Raw genomic sequence first — 20,711 nt, forward strand, 5'->3', positions numbered from 1 at the left:
TACGAAAAATTGAAATCGCATCATATGACCCCTTTAATTAAATGTAAAGTCTCTTGGTGAAACTGCAGTTACCATGGTGAATTTTGGTCGGCAGAACACAGCTGATGTGTCATTAGAGAGAGAGAGAGAGAGAGAGAGAGAGAGAGAGAGAGAGAGAGAGAGAGAGAGAGAGAGAGAGAGAGAGAGAGAGAGAGAGAGAGAGAGAGAGAGAGAGAGAGAGAGAGAGAGAGAGAGAGAGAGAGAGAGAAAGTTCATTTTGGCTGCTTTAACCAAGTTGAGGGCGGTGTTTCTCACTTTCGCTACACTACACTGCCCAATTTTGTAAGAAAGGCGAGGAGTGTGTGCGGCGGCGGCCTCGCGCTTATAATGGCTGCCAGGAAAAGCAGAGCAGAGGGAAATCAGCTACATTGGGAATAACACCGTGCAAAGGTAATGCTGCTCGTGTTTGTCTGTATGTGTGTGTGTGCGTGCAGCAGGACTCTTTGTCCGAGCATGTGTGTCGGGCTGCTGCGCAGGTGCATGTGCCGCTGCTGGAAGGGTTTTGTCATGAAAAACACCTTCAACTGTTACTGTCACGGCAACATATGAGCATCGAGCATATCTGCTTTCGCGTGATGGGCTGCTGCAATTATAATATCATGCTTGTATCCTATCATGCTTGTATCCAGCCGGAGAGGAGAAAACAAAGGCGCTGTGGGCGAAAGAGACAAAACCGACAGGCCTTTTACACAGCACTAGCACTGCATTACAAACACAACACGCGATTGTTTTCTTGCGATTCCTGCTTGACTACTCACTCAGATTAAACAGTGTGTGTGTAATCTTAGTTTTGCCCTTTGATCGCTGTTTCCTCAAATCAAGCTGTTTACACACACACACACACACACACACGTGTTGGCAGCGCTGTCGCGTTTGTTTACCATTTGCACTAATGGCGTTTTAACATGAGAAATCACCATGCTATATCTTTGCACACGAGTAATGCCTAATTTAGTGGAACTTTCATTTACCTTTAGAATGATTAACAAGAAAATTCTAAATGCTACATTTTTGTGGCATCATCTTTCACTCAGGTGTGTGTACGTTTTCTTTCTTTTTTTTTTGTCCAATCAAATGCCTTCTAGAATGATAAAGTCCCTCCCACTAACGTGTAATAAAAGGTAATAGGCTACCCTACAAACACAGAACGCTCCTCTAACGTTCTCATTTGGTGTTTTTTTTGGGGGGGAACCAAATAAGAACGTTCTAGGAACCCTGTAGGTTATTTTTAGTTGTTTTTTCATAACCATGTAAACTAACTAAAACTTTGCAGATGCTTCTGAGTGATGACCAACAGAGAGATTATTCTAATGCTGAAAGGTGTATTTTTTTCATAAACTATATTTTGCAGAATGTCATGTCTGAAACAAGCTTTTAATAAAGTGTAGACATTAAAGGGGTCATATGATGCTGCTAAAAAGAACATTATTTTGTGTATTTTGTAATGAAATGTGTTTATGCGGTTTAAAGTAAAAAAAACACATTATTTTCCACATACTGTACATTATTGTTTCTCCTCTATGCCCTGCCTTTTTGAAACGCGTCGATTTTTACAAAGCTCATCGGTCTGAAAAAGCGAGGTGTGCTCTGATTGGCCAGCTATCCAGTGCGTTGTGATTGGCCGAATACCTCAAGCGTGTGACGGAAATGTTACGTCCCTCACCATACTGTTATATTTCTTCAGCGACCAGCACGGATCAGCTCTAGGCATGAGGAAGCGGATATTGTCCTCTTTTGGACGACCAAACAAAGTAGTTTCGCTTTCACAACGAAACACACAGCGCCTTCACGACATGGCGGCGGCGGCGGCAACAACAATACTATAGCGAGAATAAAAGTTACGCCTTCTTTCTTTGCGTGAACATTTGGGCGGCGTTATGCAAATCTTCCCACATAGTGAGGTAGATATGTGGGGGCGTGTTAGAACGAGCCGTTTTAGGTAGGCGTGGCTGACTCTTAACTTTTATAAAGAATATCTCTTTGGATTTGAGACTTTAGTCTTTGCAACTTTACAGATCTTCTGTATGCACCAAGAGCTTGTAACACTCCAAAGAGAAAGGAAAAATTGAAATCGCATCATATGACCCCTTTAATTGACAAGATAAATCCAGTTTTATAGCTGAAATATTTAGCCAAAGTTAAGCGTAGTCTGAAAAGCATATCATAAACACCTGGGTTTGTTTGCAACTTTCTTTACTGCGTGATGAACGGTCATTTCGTTTTACTGACCAACTAACATTCGTTTATTGATCTCTTTATATGTATATAGCCTATACGAGAGTATTTATTGAGATTTGACACGTCTAATTGAAGAGAACATGATGTTTACCGAGAACTTCCCATCCCGCTAATTCAGTGGTAAGAAATTAATGTAATGTTATCCTAGTAGGCAGGGCCCTAGGTGGGGTGCCATGTTGCATTTAGCTAACAGCTTTTTTTAATCTCAGTATTTTAGCATTTGTTGATGCTGAAAATCAGTTATACTGGGATCCTGGTCTAAAAAAAAAATTAAAAACGCAAAACACTCTTGATGCGAATTCTTTGCTCTTCATTTTCTATAAGCCGAATTAACAGACCCTGTTGTATTTTCTTGTAATTTATTAAAAGAAGGTACACTGCCATCTTGTGCCGACTAAACTGACTTGAATGCACCTGACGTCATAATTACGACTTGTCAACTCGTAAGTACGAATGTCCCAGGAGGACTTGAATGCAGCATGAGATGCGGCACACAGATGCGCACTGAACACAGCGCGTTACTTGGTTGAGTTCTTTTGCGTCTACTTGTATTTAAATGCTTTAAAATCTCTTGAATGTTTTAATTGGCAAGGCTTAAAAACACGTGCAAATTATAAGCTTTCGTGACAGACGTGCAGCAGTGGCCCATCAACTGTCATGAGCATATTTCATGCTGGTCTCAGGTAGTTGCCGGGGCCCCCCCACAACCGTGGGCCCCTATAATCGTCACCACCTTTCACCCCACTAGCCGGCCCTGCTAGTAGGGGAACGTTCCCAGAACCTACCGCGAATGTTCTGGGAACGTTCTATTTACGTTATAAGAAAACTTTCCTGGCAGGCAAACCAACAGGCAACGTTCTGGGAAACAAAAATTGTTAGCTGGGTAGTAGAACCAACTCATGGTTCATGACTGTGACATTAACTGCTGGCTATTTAAAATGGGGTGTTGTCTTTCAATGTCCCGCCCTACTGTCTTGTTTCAGTACGAAATAAGTGAACACAAAAAAGAGAATTGGACTTGCATATTATAGGTGCAAGGAGTAACAAATGTAGTAACCAAATATTTATATATTTTTTTATTTTTATTTAATTATTTTTTTTTTAAATAAAAATAGACCCATATCTAAACAACTTCAGCTCAAAATCTGCCTTTTAATATTTTTTTTTTTTTTAAATAGAGTTTATGACAAAAGATTGAAAGGGTCAAAACTCGAGCTTGAACTAAATATTTTTATGGGTTTGTTATTGTTTATTTATTTATTTTATCTTTCTCCTTCATCACTAGCATTGTAAACGCCAGACATTGTCTGTTGGTTGGTTTGGTTATGTTTATGTTATAAGTGGTTATTATAAGTGTTGATAATAACGATGCAATAATAAAAAAAATGGACCATTGAAAGAGACAAAGCAGGTTTGCGGGTAACTGTGGAGTTGACCAACTAAGCATTTGAGAGACTACGTGACACTTGCAGATGAAAATAAACTTAAAACGACAAAAATGCAAGCAATTAAAAATAAAAAAACTTTTCATAGAGGTCATTTGGAAAGATCTGCTCAAGCCGTTTCAAAAATCAAAGGTTGTGACAATAGCAAAAGACTTCGTCCAGTTATAAATATTAAATGGGTTCAAAGTTGACTTGGTTTTTAAGTGGTCCTGAATGTGAACTCCTAACACTACTGTTGCTCTAAAAGATGACACATGACATTCATATCTTTGGACACTAAAATATTGTCAGTTTTTCAAAACATGTTCTTAGAAACGTCTTTTAGAGAAACTGGTATGCAGCAAATAAGTGAGATAAAGCCTACTCTGTTGTATTATCTTGAAGAACCAGATTATTGACATAACTGTTTCATTATGTAGCGTCTGGCTAAACACCCACCCACTAGACCGAAAGCAGCTGATATCTGACTCGCATGTAAAGCGAGCAACCACAGTTTGCTTTTTACGTAAAATCTGAAAATTGATACTATTACGTTATACAGTTAGTGTACAACAAATTTCAGCTTGTTCAAATAATGGCACAACCGTGTTTGTTAAAGTTTGAAAAGTCAGCGTTAGTGGAAAATGACTTGTGATCCGTGGTAACTCATTGGCTACATTGGTGATGCTTTGCTAATAATTGCCTCAAACAAAACTGAATACCTTTCATAGATTCATGGCTTTGAACCCTACAATTGTTGGCTAAATCTGTGACTAGTCATAGCCTGCTGCCTCATGCTATTAAACAGTTTTCTTTCCTGGCAGACTGGAGAAAAAAAACAAACTTGCACACCCTGACCCCCAGAAGTTGTGTAGCGGTCAGTCAATGCAACTGGAATTGGCAGCTCATGCCAGTTCAGAGTGTAGTATGCATCGGACAGTCTGTCTGAGACTGAGACTAATTGTTGTATAACAAGTGATGTTAAGAGAAACTTGATACTAGTGTTGCTTTCGTCAATGAAAATTATGACTAAATATCGTCGTCAACGAACCTTTATCATGTGACGAAGACGAGACGAGACGAAAATGCTGGTCATGTGACGATGACTATATTTAAATGTATAATATACATTTATTCGTATTGTTGACGAATAAAAACAAGACTAAATGTGGTTTACAAAATAAAAACTATGCTAAAATGTCTCTTCATTTTCGGCACTGCGCAGACGCAGGCGACATCACTTCCTCAAGCCCCACTCGCGCAGAGCCATAGAAGGAGAGAGTTGCGTCAACGGAAGTCCAAAACGCTCAATCGTCACGTGATTCACGTAGACCTCAAATAGTTCCAGGAAGTTCATAGCGGGCAATTGAAATACATTGAGTTGTGAAGACTAATCTTGTTTAATGTTTTTGATTCTTATAATATATAAAATATATAAAAATATATTTGTAGTATATTCCAATTTAAAACAGCTTAAAACATTTTTACACATTTAATCATATATTTTATGTATGTTGACTTTTGTTATGCACTTATTTACAACAATCGATTTATACATTTATAATAAACTATAAAGCATGTTGTCCTTGAACAGTCTCCACTATAGTTTGCTGTGCTGCATGGGAGTGCTTCTAAAAAGAGACTAAAATACAATTTTCATTTTCTAAAATTAGACTAAATGTCATCAGTTTTCGTCGACTAAAACTAGACTAAAATAGTCATGGATAATTCTGACTAAAATAAGACTAAAATGCTCAGACTTTTAGTTGACTAAAACTTGACTAGACTAAAAAGAGTATGAACGTGACTAAAACTAATAAAAACTAAAATGACAGCTTCACACAAAGACTAGACTAAAACTACAATTAAAACAGGCCGCCAAAAACAACACTACTTGATACAACAGCTTGCTGCTGTAATGGACCATAGACTATGAGCAGTTTTTTTCTCCTACAGTACAGTTGAAATCAACATTGCAGATGATATTGATCTCAGTGTCATGCCAGCTGGAACCATAGTGATAATGGAGCAACATCCCTGCTTTGGAAAAGGAGTGCGCTTATAATAACATTCTGGCTGATAATACGGTTATAATGATTTTCATATATTGGGCATTATGTGACCAAAGTGGCCAAAAAATATGTATACTATTTTATACTATAAATACTTCAGATTTATATTATAGAATGTACTGTCTGTACTATAATATAAAAACTATAAATCAAATAATTTTACATGTGAATTTTGGAATCACAACATTATATACAGTATGAAAACTGGATATTCATGTTGAGAATTGCTAAAGATTAGAGTTTCCTTAAAATACTCACAGAGGGAATGATGATTATTTTTATTACTTGAAATAAAAAACTGAAATGAGACAAAATGTATAGGCCTATTAAAAAAAACTAGTTGCCAGAGCAACATTTGTAATTTTGTTTGGTTTAAAGGGATAGTTTACCCCAAAATGAAAATTACCCCATGATTTACTTGCCCTCAAGCCATCCTAGGTGTATATGACTTTCTTCTTTCAGACGAATACAATCAGAGTTATATTAAAAATGTCCTGGCTCTTCCCAGCTTTATAATGGCAGTGAATGGGGGTCGAGATTTTGAAGCAAAATAAAGTGCGTCCATCCATCATAAAAAGTGCTCCACACGGATCAGAGAGGTTAATAAAGGCCTTCTGAAGTGAATCGATGCGTTTGTGTAAGAAAAATATCTATCTTTAAAACTTTATAAACCGTAATCTCTAGCTGGCGTTTCAGCGGATGACGTAGGTGCAGCAAAAGCACCGGCACGTACAACAGCTAGCGGAAACTAGAGATTACAGTTTATAAAGTTTTAAATATGGATAATTTTCTTACACAAACACATTGCTTCACTTCAGAAGGCCTTTATTAACCCCCGGAGCCATGTGGAGCACTTTTAATGATAGATGGATGCACTTTTCTGGGCTTCAAAATCTCAACACCCATTCACTGCCATTATAAAGCTTGAAAGAGCCAGGACATTTTTTTAAAATAACTCCGATTGTATTCATCTGAAAGAAGAAAGTCATATACACCTAGGATGGCTTGAGAGCAAGTATGGGGTAATTTTTATTTTTCAGTGAACTATCCCTTTAAGTTCAAGTACTAAAATAGTTAAAACTAAACTAAAAAAAAAAAAAAGGGCAAAAACACAACACAATTGCCAAAACTTGATCTAAAATACATAATAAATTAACATCTAAAATAAATTGATCTACAAATACATTTTATAAAGTCTTTAGTTTGTCAGTATGGTAATAGTATATTGTGAATACTTTTCTATTAGTGTTCACTTTACATGGCGTTTGTTGTCTACACTTGCTTAAAAAAAACATTTAGGCATTTCTGTTTGGTGCTGCTGGTGGAGCAAAAATGACTTCAGTCACAAGATAGGCTTGTCATTTAAAAGTGGCTTTAGATACAAATATCTTCGTGACTCCACTCATGGTATACTGTGTGTTTCGGCTTTCTTTCACACCATACAGGTGAGGAAGAAGAGGATGGTGAGCAGTCAAGCCAAGTACGAGCTGATCCAGGAGGTGGGCCGGGGCAGTTACGGTGTGGTTTACGAGGCAGCTGTACGGCAGACCGGAGCTCGTGTGGCTGTGAAGAAGATCCGCTGTCACTCCCCGGAGAACGTGGAGCTGGCCTTGAGGGAGTTCTGGGCCCTGAGCAGCATCCAGAGCCAGCATCCCAACGTCATCCACCTGGAGGAATGCATTCTCCAGAGAGACGGTCTCGCCCAGCGCATGAGCCACGGCTCCAGCTCCTCACTCTATCTGGAAGTATGTGTCCAACCTGCAAGCACACCCAACACAAAGCCCATCGAGTTTAGTTTTGTGTTAGGTTTACAAGAGGCAAATCAAAGAACATGATGGCAAACCAGAGGAAATGCATATCACTACATTCATATGTAACCCTGGAGCACAAAACCAGTCATAAGGGTCAATTTTTCGAAATTGAGATGTATACATCATCTGGGGTCACATATAGTTATTACATACTAATGAATGAACGTTTTGGGGGGAAACTTGAAAAATCTGGGTGTTGACACTGAATACTCAACCAAATCAAACCTCTTTCAGTAACCATAAAGTGAACTGTTTTAAAAAAACTCTTTCCACTCAAGTTTTCATACATTCCTGCTGTTTGTTACCCATTCAATAAGTCGATGAAATAATAATTATGATTTGTGTTCTAGTTTTTACATAAAAACAAGACATATATTGTAAAATGAAAATAAGTATTTAATAAAAAAATACAAAGGATTTTATAGTACAGCTGTTTAACAACAATATTATTATTTACATCAAGCATTAAACCATCACACTTTTAGTTGGTTTTCTAGCAAATAAATAAATATATATTGAGCTGCATGCATGTAAATGAACACTGTGCCGTGAATAATTATTTAAATAAAGCTTTTGCAATGAGAATCACACTAAGCCATTTTGTGATACCAGTAAGTTGTGCAGCCCTATTTTCTATACTGTTGAAGCGTAGCTATAAAGCTTCTTTTAGCATTGTTTTATCATTGTGCTTTTTTCATGTGACAACTACATTATCCATCATTCTTTCCAACGTAATCATAAAATACATAAAGCATCAATTGCACCCCTAATGTGCAAAACGGAAAATGAAAATGTCCCTTGCGCTCATTTTATTCTGAAAATCACACATTACGTTGCATTTACTACTTTCGTAAGTAGGAACTTCCCAGAAGAACTTAAAGGCAGCATTACAGCATCACTGTACAGGTGCATCTCAATAAATTAGAATGTCGTGGAAAAGTTCATTTATTTCAGTAATTCAACTCAAATTGTGAAACTCGTGTATTAAATAAATTCATGAGTTGAATTACTGAAATAAATGAACTTTTCCATGACATTTATTTATTTATTGAGATGCACCTGTATAATTTTGGGTTTAAGACCATGTCCACCAGACACTGACCAGGCAGGTTTCTTAAGTAGTGTAATGGACAGATTCAACAAATAAATAACTGTTTATGGCATAATACTATCATTGTCTTCACAAACAGTGCATACATACAGATTTGACTGATCTGACAATCTAATAGTGACTGTGCGCAAGATAAAGTACAGCACAGTAAAACTACTTGGACTATGCTACAAGGCAGATGGCACTCTGTAATATAAGTGGGTGATTACAGTATTGTATGCCCTTTTGTGTCGGGTCAAGTCCCATGAAGACGTGAGGATGTTGTGACTGAGTGGAAGTAACCCAGAGTGCACAGTAGCACAGTAATAGGTTGTTATTCCTGGCATTTGAGATGAGGTTGATTAGCACTCTTGCTGCTATAATTACGAGCCTGCAGAGGGCCATTTGTCTGCTGACCTCTGTCTGTGCAAAGCCTTCAGCATCTTCAGCATCAGGTAAAGTGACATTTCACACATAATTTTGAGGTTGGCACCGTTTTTAACCTTTAAAGTCAATTTAACCATGCTTTTGGTTGCTTGAATGTTAGCAAGAGACAACCAATAATAAACTAAACAATGCCTGGCTCCTTAAATATCCATGCGCTTTCACATAGACTTTCACATACTGTAGTATCTTAGGGAAATAGTTAAAAAATAACTAGAAACATCTGAGTGTTTTTTCTTGACCATAGATAGTCTGACCGGTATTGCCACAGGTCACATGTTCTTTGTGTGCTGTTCTTGTCCAATCACTTGTATTAGTCTTGTAAAGATACAAATAACTGTTAATCCAGAATTTACAAATGTACAGTGTGAATATGGAGTACATGTATTGCATTAAACCGGGTTAAAATGACCCCGTGTTTACTATTTCAAGTGTACAAAGCCCATTTGTTTTGTTTAGGGAAGATAGATTTGAATCTAAAGAAAACCGTCTTATGTTTTGAACAAGCTTTTTGAGAAAGCAAAGCTAATCTTGAAACATGAAACCAGTGCGGAGGTTATCAAGAGAAGGATGTGGTTAAATGTGCCAACACATGACATGCAGCAGTAACACGCATCGTGTGGACAGCATTGTTGTTGCTGTGCTTCAGATGAGATAGACTTTAAGAGATGTGCTCTGATTGGTTCCCTGTGCAGACAGATGGCGCAGCATTCATAGGTTGGTGCTCTGTTTTGCAATAGCCTGCAATGGTGAGGAAAACCTAAACCCGAAGCTGGTTGTGTAATTGCATAACTTGATAGTGTGGACTAACCTATCATTCAGTCAATATGATACTTGTCTTGCAAACTGTCTTTGTATAAGACACCTCTACTTTATAGCATGTATAAAGCTACTCTTAATACCCCTGACAGCATAGATATTTTTCCGTCTTTTTTGTGCAAGATGACAGACTGAGTGGAGAGAAATTAATTATACAAATGCTTGAATTTTAATTCAGTGCTGCAAAGTATAAAAATGGCTCCATCCAATTCAAATGAGTAACTTCTCCCGTTATCTGTGTTTGCTATGTATTTTTGTGCTTACTGTTCTGCATTCCATTCAGTCACAATTTCAATCTTCCTAAAATCTAGAACTTTAATTTTATAAAGATGCAATGTGTGAAGTCAGGTAAAAATGCTGACTCCAAGGAAAATGTGCATGGACAATAACAAACATTTACTTTTAATAGTCAGCTGCAAATATGGCTTGACCCCAAAAAAATTCTAACAAAAGGTTTCTCAGTGGTTTACAGTAGTATCAGATGTACTTAAAAACATACTAAAAGTTTACCAAAGTTTGACTCCAAGAAAGGCCCCATTTTCAAAATGGCGGCCGTCAGGTCCTTAAAATGACCTTTACTCCTTTGTATTCCTCCTAGACCAGGAATACTGGTGCCTGATGCATGTTTTGGCGATGTGTAATATTCTAATTAGCATATTTGCATGATAGATAAGTGATTACAAGTACAATTATATATTAAAGCAATTGGTTACAAGCATATTTATGGTTTTGGGGTTTTTGCCCGGTCTTCTTCTGTCGACATTTTGAGTGTACTATTTTACCAGTGGAAATGTGTACGTCGTCGCCTCTTTGTACACTTGCATTGTTGATTCCATCAGCTCCCTTCTGATGAACCTCAACCACATCAGAGCCATCTCTTAAGTTTTTACAGCAAATGGGGCAAGTTTCTTGGTTTACAACAACATGACTCATGGTCAAAATTGCATTTGGAGTGTACTTTTTCCTCAAGCTAATTCAACAATGTCATCCTCTCTTAACACACTCGCATTGTTGGCCTTTTTCATGTGTTAGAAATCTGGGGGGGTCATCCTTGAAGTTACTTTTGGGTGCAATAACTTTTACATTGAATGTCAAATCTGTGTTTTAGCAAAAAAAGGGTATGTGTCCAAAAACACGTACCGAGTAGGAGTTACATGACATAGGCTAAATTGTTTACATCTCTGGTTCACCCCAAACAATGATAAAACCTTACAGTAATCTCACAAAATCATGTATTCCATAAGTATGTAATCATGTCAGTGCAATTTAGACAAGTCCAATGGATTCATAGACCCAGAAAACATGGGGTTAGACACCAAAATTACTTGGCTAGGTCAAATAATGAAGGAGTTAGGATATTTTAAGGGCTTCCTGCCCATCTTGGACACCATTGAAAATTACACCTTTCCAGTGGTCAAACTTTGGTAAACTTTTAGTATGTTATTAAGGACACCTAATACTACAAAAAACAGCTGAGAAACCTTTTGTTAGAATTTTTTTAGGGTTAGGTGTTTTTTTTTTTAATATATGCAGCCTCCTATAAGCAAATAATTTGCTTCGGTGAGTCCAATTTCCAAAATGACCTATTAAGTAAATGTTAGCAGAGACAAAACACAGTAAATGATCCTCGCTGTTGATAATCATAGCATCATTTATCCACCACGGCTTGCCAGGAGACAGTCAAACATTTACAAAGTTAACAGTAGCATTTTTTCATACCTCAACTTATGTGTGCAATGCAATATCCTACATCCAACTATGTATAGAACACAGCATTAGCATACCATCAGCATAACACGCTAGCATCCAACTCAATACCAGCTCACTAGGTTTTGAAAGAGAGCTGTTGTCTCTCTCTAAGTGATTGTGTTTTGATGGATGTTGATGTGTGATTATAGTCTTTTAGTAGCATGTGGGTTGTTGTGAGTCATTCTAAGATTTCAGCTACAATTTGGCTTCGTTCCCAGAACAGCTTCAGTTTTCTCCTACTAAACTTCCCCTAGAGTATCCTCAGCAAGCAAACAATACTAGAACAGGATTAAATAACTGGAAGTTAAATTTTTTTGTGCTACAGTCATGAATGATCCCTCAAATCATGCAGTTTGTTGAAGAGAAGTGTGCCATCTTATTTCTAAGTGATCTAACTTATGATTTCCCCCAGTGGACAATAAAACAAGTGAAAAAAAAATCCATGGACTTGAATTGAAGGAGAGACCCAATCTTTTGACTTGGTTTCTAGATGGTTGCTTACTGGCCCAAGCAGTGCCCTAACAACCACCCTAAACCTCTCAGCAACCTTGTGTTAAAACCCCACTTACAACACCTTAGCAGGTGTGTAGCTACAACTTAGCAGACCACACAACACCTTGGCATCATGGTGCCAAGTTTTGCACAGGCAAGCATTCCAGTAGCTCAAACAATAGAGCATGGCGTTAGCAACCGCAAGTTCATGGGTATGATTTTTAGGGAACTGAACTGAAAAAAAAAAATACCTTAAAGGGGACATCAGATGCCCATTTTCCACAAGTTGGTATGTTTTTTTTAGGGTCTTCATGAAATGTCTGTAACATACTTTGGTTAAAATTCCTCAATGATCATGTAAAACAACACCCTTTTTTACCTTGTCAAGAACAGCTCTGTTCACAGTTTCGGTGAATGTCTCTTTAAATGATAATGAGCTACTGCTTACCCCACCCCTCTCTCCCGTAGAGCGTGTCGACAAGACACATGAATATATCCGTTTATGGCTTGGAGGTGGTCTTATTCAAATATCTAGCTATCTAATGGAGAAACCGGCTGCAAATTGAAACAGCTCGCTGGATGACACCATTTCAGACTCAGACAGCCCATAGCAAACTGGTTGTGTGTTTTCTTTTAAGCTTTACTGAGCTGGCAGACATGCCAGAAACCTAACCAAATGCAACAAAAAAGTGAATACTTCAACCAATGTCCCCTTTAAATGTGGTGTAAGTAGCCTTTGGATAAAAGTGTTGGCCGAATGTGTAAATGTAAATTCATCACTCAGGAAAAGGAAATATTGAATCCTGTTGACTTAATATCTTGCACAACTTTGCATGCATACAAATTGCATTTATATACTTTTTTTGTAGTTAACTTTGGGGTATGTTTTTGAGCTCATGAGAAGCGTGTAAGGACTTTTACCAGCCCCACTGAAATGCTCAGATAACTATGATGTGTCTGACTGACTTCATGTCAGTTAATTGAGTTGTTCATTAGCCAAAATGAAATTACCCTGCATTGTGTGTATTCCCCATGGAACTGTAAAAATATCTATTTTCAAAATGATTATTCATAATATTTTAGATTATCAGATATTACGAGAATTTGGCCTTGCATATAGTGGCATTTCCATAATGAAAAGTTGGTTATGCAAGTGGACATTGCACATGTTCTGTTTACACTTGAATTGAGTAACTTCTGTAAAATAAAATCTTTCAAATTGTATTTGTCATCTATCAGCCATTCTACTTTCTGGCTGACGATAGTAGAATTGGCCATTAAAAATCCTGCAGAAGTTGACCACAAGTATCAGTGCGTAATTCTATACAAAATCTGAACCTTTACACCAGGGCTCTTTGACTCCAACCCTCGAGGCCTAGTGTCCTGCTGAGTTGAGCTCTAATCCAAACCAAAAACACTTGAACTAGCTAATCTAAGCTAATGTTGAGAACTACTTCCAATTTACAGACAGGTGGGTTAAATTGGGAATGGTACTAAAGTGTCCAGGACTGGAGTTGAAGAGTCCCATTTTACACAACTGGTTGTAACATTTTTGTATTTATTTATATCCACTCAGTTGGTGGAGACCTCCCTGAAAGGTGAGATCACGTTTGACCCCCACTGCGCCTACTACCTGTGGTTCGTCATGGACTTCTGTGATGGTGGAGACATGAATGCCTATCTCCTGTCCCGCAAACCCAGCCGCAAGACCAACACCAGCTTCATGCTGCAACTCGGCAGCGCTCTTGCCTTCCTGCATCGCAACCAGATCATCCATCGAGACCTCAAACCTGACAACATTCTCATCTCGCAGGGCAGGACCCCGGCCGGGTCCCCCGAACCCACCCTGAAGGTGGTTGACTTTGGCCTCAGCAAGGTCTGCTCCTGTTCGGGCCTGAACCCTGAAGAACCGGCCAGCGTCAACAAGTGTTTCTTGTCCACAGCTTGTGGGACTGACTTCTACATGGCTCCTGAGGTCTGGGAGGGCCACTACACGGCTAAAGCTGATATCTTTGCTTTGGGGGTCATCATATGGGCCATGGTGGAACGGATTACATTTGTGGATGTAGAGACTCAGAAGGAGCTTTTAGGGAGCTACGTACAGCAGGGGGAGGATATAGTCCCATTGGGGGAGGCTCTGTTGGAGAATCCCAAGATGGAGCTCCACATCCCGGCTCGGAAGAAGAGCATGAACGCTGGCATGAAGCAGCTGATTCGAGAGATGCTGTCCGCCAATCCACAGGAGCGACCTGACGCTGTTGAGCTGGAGCTCAGGCTGGTTCGGATTGCATGCAGGGAACTTGATTGGGATACGTGAAAGGACAGCATCTTGGAGATGGGGCAAACATCTAGGACAATGGAGCTTGAAGTGAACGTAAGAACATATTGTTTGGCCCTGTCCGAAATGGCACACAAGGGTCTTGTGGTCTTCACTCGGGAGTGTCCAGAAGACCGTAGGACAAGGATCTCGAACCCTTCTCCTGGAGAGCTACTGTCCTGCAGACTTCAGCTCCAACCCTGCTCCCACACACCTGCCTGTAATTTTCAAGTAACCCTGAACACCCTGAGTAGCTGGTTCTGGTGTGTTTGATTTGGGTTGGAGCTGAACTCTTCAGGACGGTAGCTTTCAAGAAGCAGGGGTGAAGACCCCCGCTGTAGGGTTTCCCATTTGTCAATTCAGTTCAGGCTCCATTTGCTGAATCCACAATGGTTTGGACTTTTATCTAACATTATCTGTGCTGTGAAGAATAGATTTTTTTCGAGGAGTACCACATAGGCTGAGGGTGCCGTTTGGGACAGGGCCTTTGTGGGCAGGAGTGGGTTTTTAGAGGGTTATTGCACTGGTCCTTGGTTTTTTCTCGATACTCTTACAGTTTAGTACAACTGATTCATTGATGATAAACAGCCTTTACAATGTTAAATGCTTATTACGGTTTCACCTGTTCACAAGCACATTGTGACCTTAATCGACAATAGTCCAGATGGGCTTCAGACGGGTTTTACTAATGGAAAAACATCAGATATCCAACTTCCATTGACCATAAACCACATTGACCCAGATAAACATAGAGGTCCACAGAATTCTCAGAACATTCCAACACTAATGGTGCTTTTCCACTGCATGGTACGGCTCGGTACGGTTCACTTTTGGGGGGTTTTCCACTGGGTACAGTACCTGGTACCTGGTACTTTTTTTAGTACCACCTCGGTTGAGGTTCCAAGTGAACCGTACCGTTACCAAACTGGGACGTGTAAACTCTGCTGATCACGAATTGGCCGGAGAGAATTGTCACTACCTGCGTCACTGAACGTGTGACACAAACACAACAGAACCGCTAGATTTAAATCCGCACAGCCAGCGAAGGATCGAACGAAACTGTTTTGAACGAGCGCGCCTTTTTTTAACAACCAAAAAGTGGCTATTCCCCTTAGAGGCGGCGCAACTATAACGACGTGAATAATCCCGCCCACTCTAAAGCGGTACTGAACTGCAGTGAAACACAAACCGAGCCGAGCCGTGTCGTACCGTACTGAGCCGAGCCGAGTCGTACCACGCAGTGGAAAAGTGCCATAAGACATCAGAGAGCATGTAGATTAGGGCTGGGTGATTATAGCTAAAAGTATATATTTGTAAAACATGTTGGCTTCATGAAAAATTCAATATTTGCTAACTGATAGTGTTTATTTTCTTTGCTCATGAATTGGAAGAATGCATGCAAAAGTGGTCTACTGGCATGGTCTTAATGGCTAAAAACGGCATTAAAATCATGGTCCATATTCATCATGTTTTATGTTACCCACAACATAATAGTGAATATATCGTGTATATATTCAAATTAACGCTCAGCCCTAATGTAGTTTTAATACAGCACAGCTAAAAGACTCATGGCTTCCATCTTTCTTGGGAACTCTTTAGTTCTCTATGAGAGCTGATCTCACCTCACTCCCGGTGCTAATTCAACTTTAATGCAAAGTGGAAAACATGCAGCAAATAACGGCTTCTTTTACAGCTGCCTTGATTTTTTTTTTTTCACAGTCAATTTAGGAGCATTTTTACAACAGGATCAATATCTGTTTTTCTGTGCTTTACGCACAAAAAGGCTTCAGGGAGTTGTATTTGTATCACTCAATTTAAAAACATTTTCTACAAAAAAAAATTACAAGGCAATAGTTTATATTGTGTCAAAAGACATGTGGTAAATTATTCTGTAATATTTGTCATCCTGCTGAATGGATGAGATTTCAATAATCAGTGAATACGCATTTTAATAAAAAAAACACAAGTGCATTGAAGATCAAAATTTAAGGCAGTTCAGATATCGTAACTGACAGACACGAATATAAACACATATATTCTGTCTTTACCTCATCAGAAACTGATTTTGGTGCTATAGGCAGCTCTGTGTACGTGTGAAGGATGTGCATCCATTTCGGAGAACCAGGTATTAAACAATTCAACATAAACGAAAGCCTTGATTTGAGAAGCTCTGGATTGTGGCTTAATTAAATTGGTGCTTTTCACAAAGAGGTAAAAAAACTAGGGAGGTATTTTATTTTCTGTTTGTTTGGTATGAGCCTTGCAATTTTTGCTACCCATTACCAAAATTCTGGACATGTCTGACAGATTGAACCATGATTTCTTTGATAACAGGTTTGAATGGTTGAGATTGGCGAATGCAGTCAATGCTACAATTTGTGTAAAAATTGAGAAAATGAAATTTACTTCCTGCCATGCTATCAAACTTCCTGCCAAAATAAATAAAAAATAATTTTGAAAGATATTTTGAAGAATGTGGGAATCCGAAAAGTTTCTGGTCCCCGTTGACTTCCATAGTATTTTATTTTATCAGTGGTGAACAGCAACTGTTTTGTTACCAACATTCTTCAAAATATGTTCTTTTGTGTTCAGCAGTAGAAAGGACTTCATACAGGTTTGAAACCGCTTGAGGTTGAGTAAATGACAATTTTCATTTTTGGGCGAACTATCCCTTTAAGAGAATGTTGCTGATTCCTACATTAATTGCTTTAAACAAAGTAACATAATCTGTACACTATTTGTGGAAAGCACCAGCTGCTCTTTCAGACAGCAGAATGACTCCAGTTGATTGATCGGAGGATTCCCTTAAACATTGACTTGAAATCAAAGACTGAAAGTCAGTCTAGAATAGACCGTGGCATTGTGGTGGAAGTGAGTTGACTAGAGATACTTTACATCTAATGATCCTCATATGAACGCTCTGAACAACCAGCCTCGATTAAACACACGAAACCTCACGTATTAGCACTGAGAGCGTTACTTGCGCACTAAAACAAACTCCAGTGTACTAATGCATGCCACACCTCTCACCTTCAGGGAAAAGCATACAGGGAGTGTGAACGGATATTGATGCTAACACACACACACACAACCGTAAGCCTCTCTGAGTCGGGGATCTCACGCCTTTGACACACAATACCAGCGAGCTGAATTTGATCTCCACTTCACTGTGTCATTTTTGCCTGGAATCCCAGAGTGCTGAATCTTACCGGTAATCCCTTCTGCCACGCTCACAACAGACTAACGCTAAGCCTGTTACGTTCCCGAGGAATTAGGTGGAGAAAGCATTCCCTGGGACAGAAACTGCCATTCAGGTCTATGTTTTGTACAATTTTACAGACACTTCAGACATGAGCCTTCGTGGCAGTAGTACCTCTGTCCCTTTAAACACAGGACACGTCTTTTCCTAAGTGACAAGCGGAGGCATTAATATTTAATGCTGTGTGTATCCATACTTTTTTTTTCACCTTGTCAAGTGGGGCGTGCTGTAAATGCCAGAACCAGCTAAATTTAATTCCAAGCAATGGCTTAAATCATCTGTCTCAAAGTCCCCCCCCCCCCTTTGTGGAGGCTTCTCTTCCAACTGTGGTTTTATGCTATAATCCACATTATCGCAAGAATAAAGGATAAAAGGATTATTTCTAAACAGCCACTACTTCCTAATTTCCCAAATATTGTTTAATCTTCCTTTTCGTTTAGATTACCATAATTTATGCCTTATTTTTAAATCCTATTGCCCTTATGAGCACTTGATTGGACCGTGCTTTTCCTGAAGTTCTCTCAAAGGACAGAGCTATGTTTGCCTGACAAGCACTTCGTTGTGTTGGCTAGAAATAATTCTTTATCAAGTAGTGCTGTTTGTCAGTATTAATAAGAGAACTTCATGGATGGGGTCTATGTGTCCTCCAAGTGATGTGTTGTCAACTTAAGCATTAATTAAAGTATTGAATTGCGCAGCCGTGACGCCGACATGCAGATGAATGTCATTGGAATGTAAGACCGTGGCCCGATGGAAACATTGTGGGAAAAGAGCAAATTATAAGAGAAGTGCAATGTTCACATCGCAGTTGCATGTGTCCCAAACCTGATTTGAGACTGATCTGTTTTTCGTCGAGTGTGAACAGCAAAATTCCCATTGAATCTGACTAATATACAGTACTGTGCAAAAGTCTTAGGCCATTAGTATTTTCAACAACAACAACAACAACATGCTCCTTTGTGTGTCCATAGGAAATATCAGTTTACATTTCCAAACATAACTTTTGCCATTAATTGTAATAATCCAGTGAGATTTGCGTTTGCACAAGGAGTCTGACAGCAGCCAGTGCTGCACACAGAGATCTGATCTCAGCATCATCTAGTCTGTCTGCGTTTACATGAAGAAACAGAACAAACTGAGACAGACTAAATCCAGAAGAACTGTGGCAAAGTCTCCAAGACATTTGATGAAACCTTCCTGCAAAACTTCAGTACTGTGAAAAGTTTTAGGCACTTGAGTAAAAATGCTGTAAAGTGAGGATATTTTCAAAACAATGCCATATTTAGCAATTAACTTCTATTAACTAAATCAAATCAATATTTGATGTGACCATCCTTTGCATTTAAAACAGGTTTTGTCCTTGATACACTAGCGCATAGTTTCTCAAGTAGATTTGCAGGAAGATTTCTTCAAGCATCTTGTAGACGTTGCCACAGTTCTTCTGGGTTTAGTCTGCTGTCAGACTCCTTGTGCAAACAAAAACCTCACTGGATTATTACAATTAATGGCAAAATTAATGTTTGGAAATGTAAACTGATATTTCCTACGGACACAGCAAAAGATAGAAATAACTGACTTAAAAACATTTTTTGTTGGTGGAAATACTAATGGCCTAAGACTTTTGCACAGTACTGTATATAGTGACCAAAAATCTTTGGACATGAGTCACTTAAAAATGTATTAATTTGACTGTATTAGACAATAAAATATCAAAGCAAGTCTGCCCTTAAATACTGCTCAAATTTCACTTCTCTGACCCATTTGAATGACACTTTTATATATATTACAGTCTGAATGTGTTTGAGATATATATATATTTGTGTGCTGTCAATCGATTAAAAAAATGTATCGCAAATTTTTTTCTGAAATTAATCGCGATTAATCATGCTTAACATTAAAGTTTTTAAATATACTTTTATATTGCAATAATTTCACATTCAGTCTTCAAATAAAGTACAAATAACATTTTTTTGTTTTATATTTGTTTAATGGCGTCTTTTTATGACTGAAGGTGAGTATCACTGATAAGTGTTTTCCCCCTAATATTTAACCATTAACTACAGCAATTCAACATTACAGTATAATTAAGAGCTATCAATTTGAACATTTATTAGACTTTAAAAAATAACTTTTAATTTAAGTGAACTTAAAGCATTTTTCACATAAACCCATTATAATAAATATCATATTTAGCTACCTGTGCCCTTCAGCAAGTAGGAAATATACAGAAATTGAATAAAGTTATCAAACACTAAATTCTAAATTTAAATATAGATTAATCCTTAAAGCTACAAAAGTTATTGTTTTCCTCTTTTCTTTTGTTCTTTGATGAACAGACACCACAGCAGCTGGTTATGAGGCTATTTTGGCTGCTTTAAAGGAATAGTTCACCCAAAAATGAAAATTAGCCCATAAATTACTCGCCCTCAAGTCATCCTAGGTGTATATGACTTTCTTCTTTCAGACGAATCCAGTCGGAGTTATATTAAAAATTGTCTTTGATCTTTCAAGCTGTTTAATGCCACTCAGTGGTTGTTGCATGCATCAGTCCAAAAGAAGTTAAATAAAAAGTGCCCATCCATTAAAAAAAGTGTCTCTCACGGCTCTGGGGGGTGAACAAATGCCTCCTGTAGCAAATCGGTGCGTTTTTGTAAGAAAAATATCCATATTCAAAACTTAATCACTTTAATGTAGCTTGCGCCAACAGTTGTACACAGAAGCAGTTCTGGGCGGATGACGTATGAGATAAGCGTGAGTCTCGTGAAAACCAACGTTTGTTAACAGGAGCAAAGGAAGCAAAGTTTCCTTACTTTAGCAAAGGAAGACCAGTCTCCTCTTGGCTTATATCGAAATCCTCCGACATTCTTCTTTACAAATCCTCGTTTTGTACTTCTAATAAGTGACCGTTGTTTTGTTTTGATCTCTCCCCTGCGCTTCCGCGTTCGTCACTTCTGAGC

General features: G+C 38.5%; 1 protein-coding gene across 2 annotated transcripts in view; it reads left to right on the forward strand.

Moving 5' to 3' along the window:
- Nucleotides 1-286: 286 nt before the first annotated feature.
- The window catches only part of LOC107689547 (serine/threonine-protein kinase pdik1l), a 22,639-nt gene continuing 2,214 nt past the window's right edge, over nt 287-20,711 (forward strand). Inside the window, exons 1-3 of one of the 2 annotated variants that reach the window (XR_001634348.1) lie at nt 287-429; nt 7,219-7,518; nt 13,755-14,552. Coding sequence is in view for 1 of the 2 variants with exons in the window: in XM_016487568.1 (XP_016343054.1) it covers nt 7,234-7,518; nt 13,755-14,495 (1,026 nt within the window). In the remaining variant the exon portion in view is untranslated. Of the gene's footprint in view, nt 430-7,218; nt 7,519-13,754; nt 15,301-20,711 lie in introns of those variants that run through there. The other variant, XM_016487568.1, reaches the window with a different exon arrangement.

The sequence above is a fragment of the Sinocyclocheilus anshuiensis genome, unplaced genomic scaffold (genome assembly GCF_001515605.1).
Source record: "Sinocyclocheilus anshuiensis isolate Anshui unplaced genomic scaffold, SAMN03320099.WGS_v1.1 scaffold369, whole genome shotgun sequence".
Classification (NCBI taxonomy): domain Eukaryota; kingdom Metazoa; phylum Chordata; class Actinopteri; order Cypriniformes; family Cyprinidae; genus Sinocyclocheilus; species Sinocyclocheilus anshuiensis.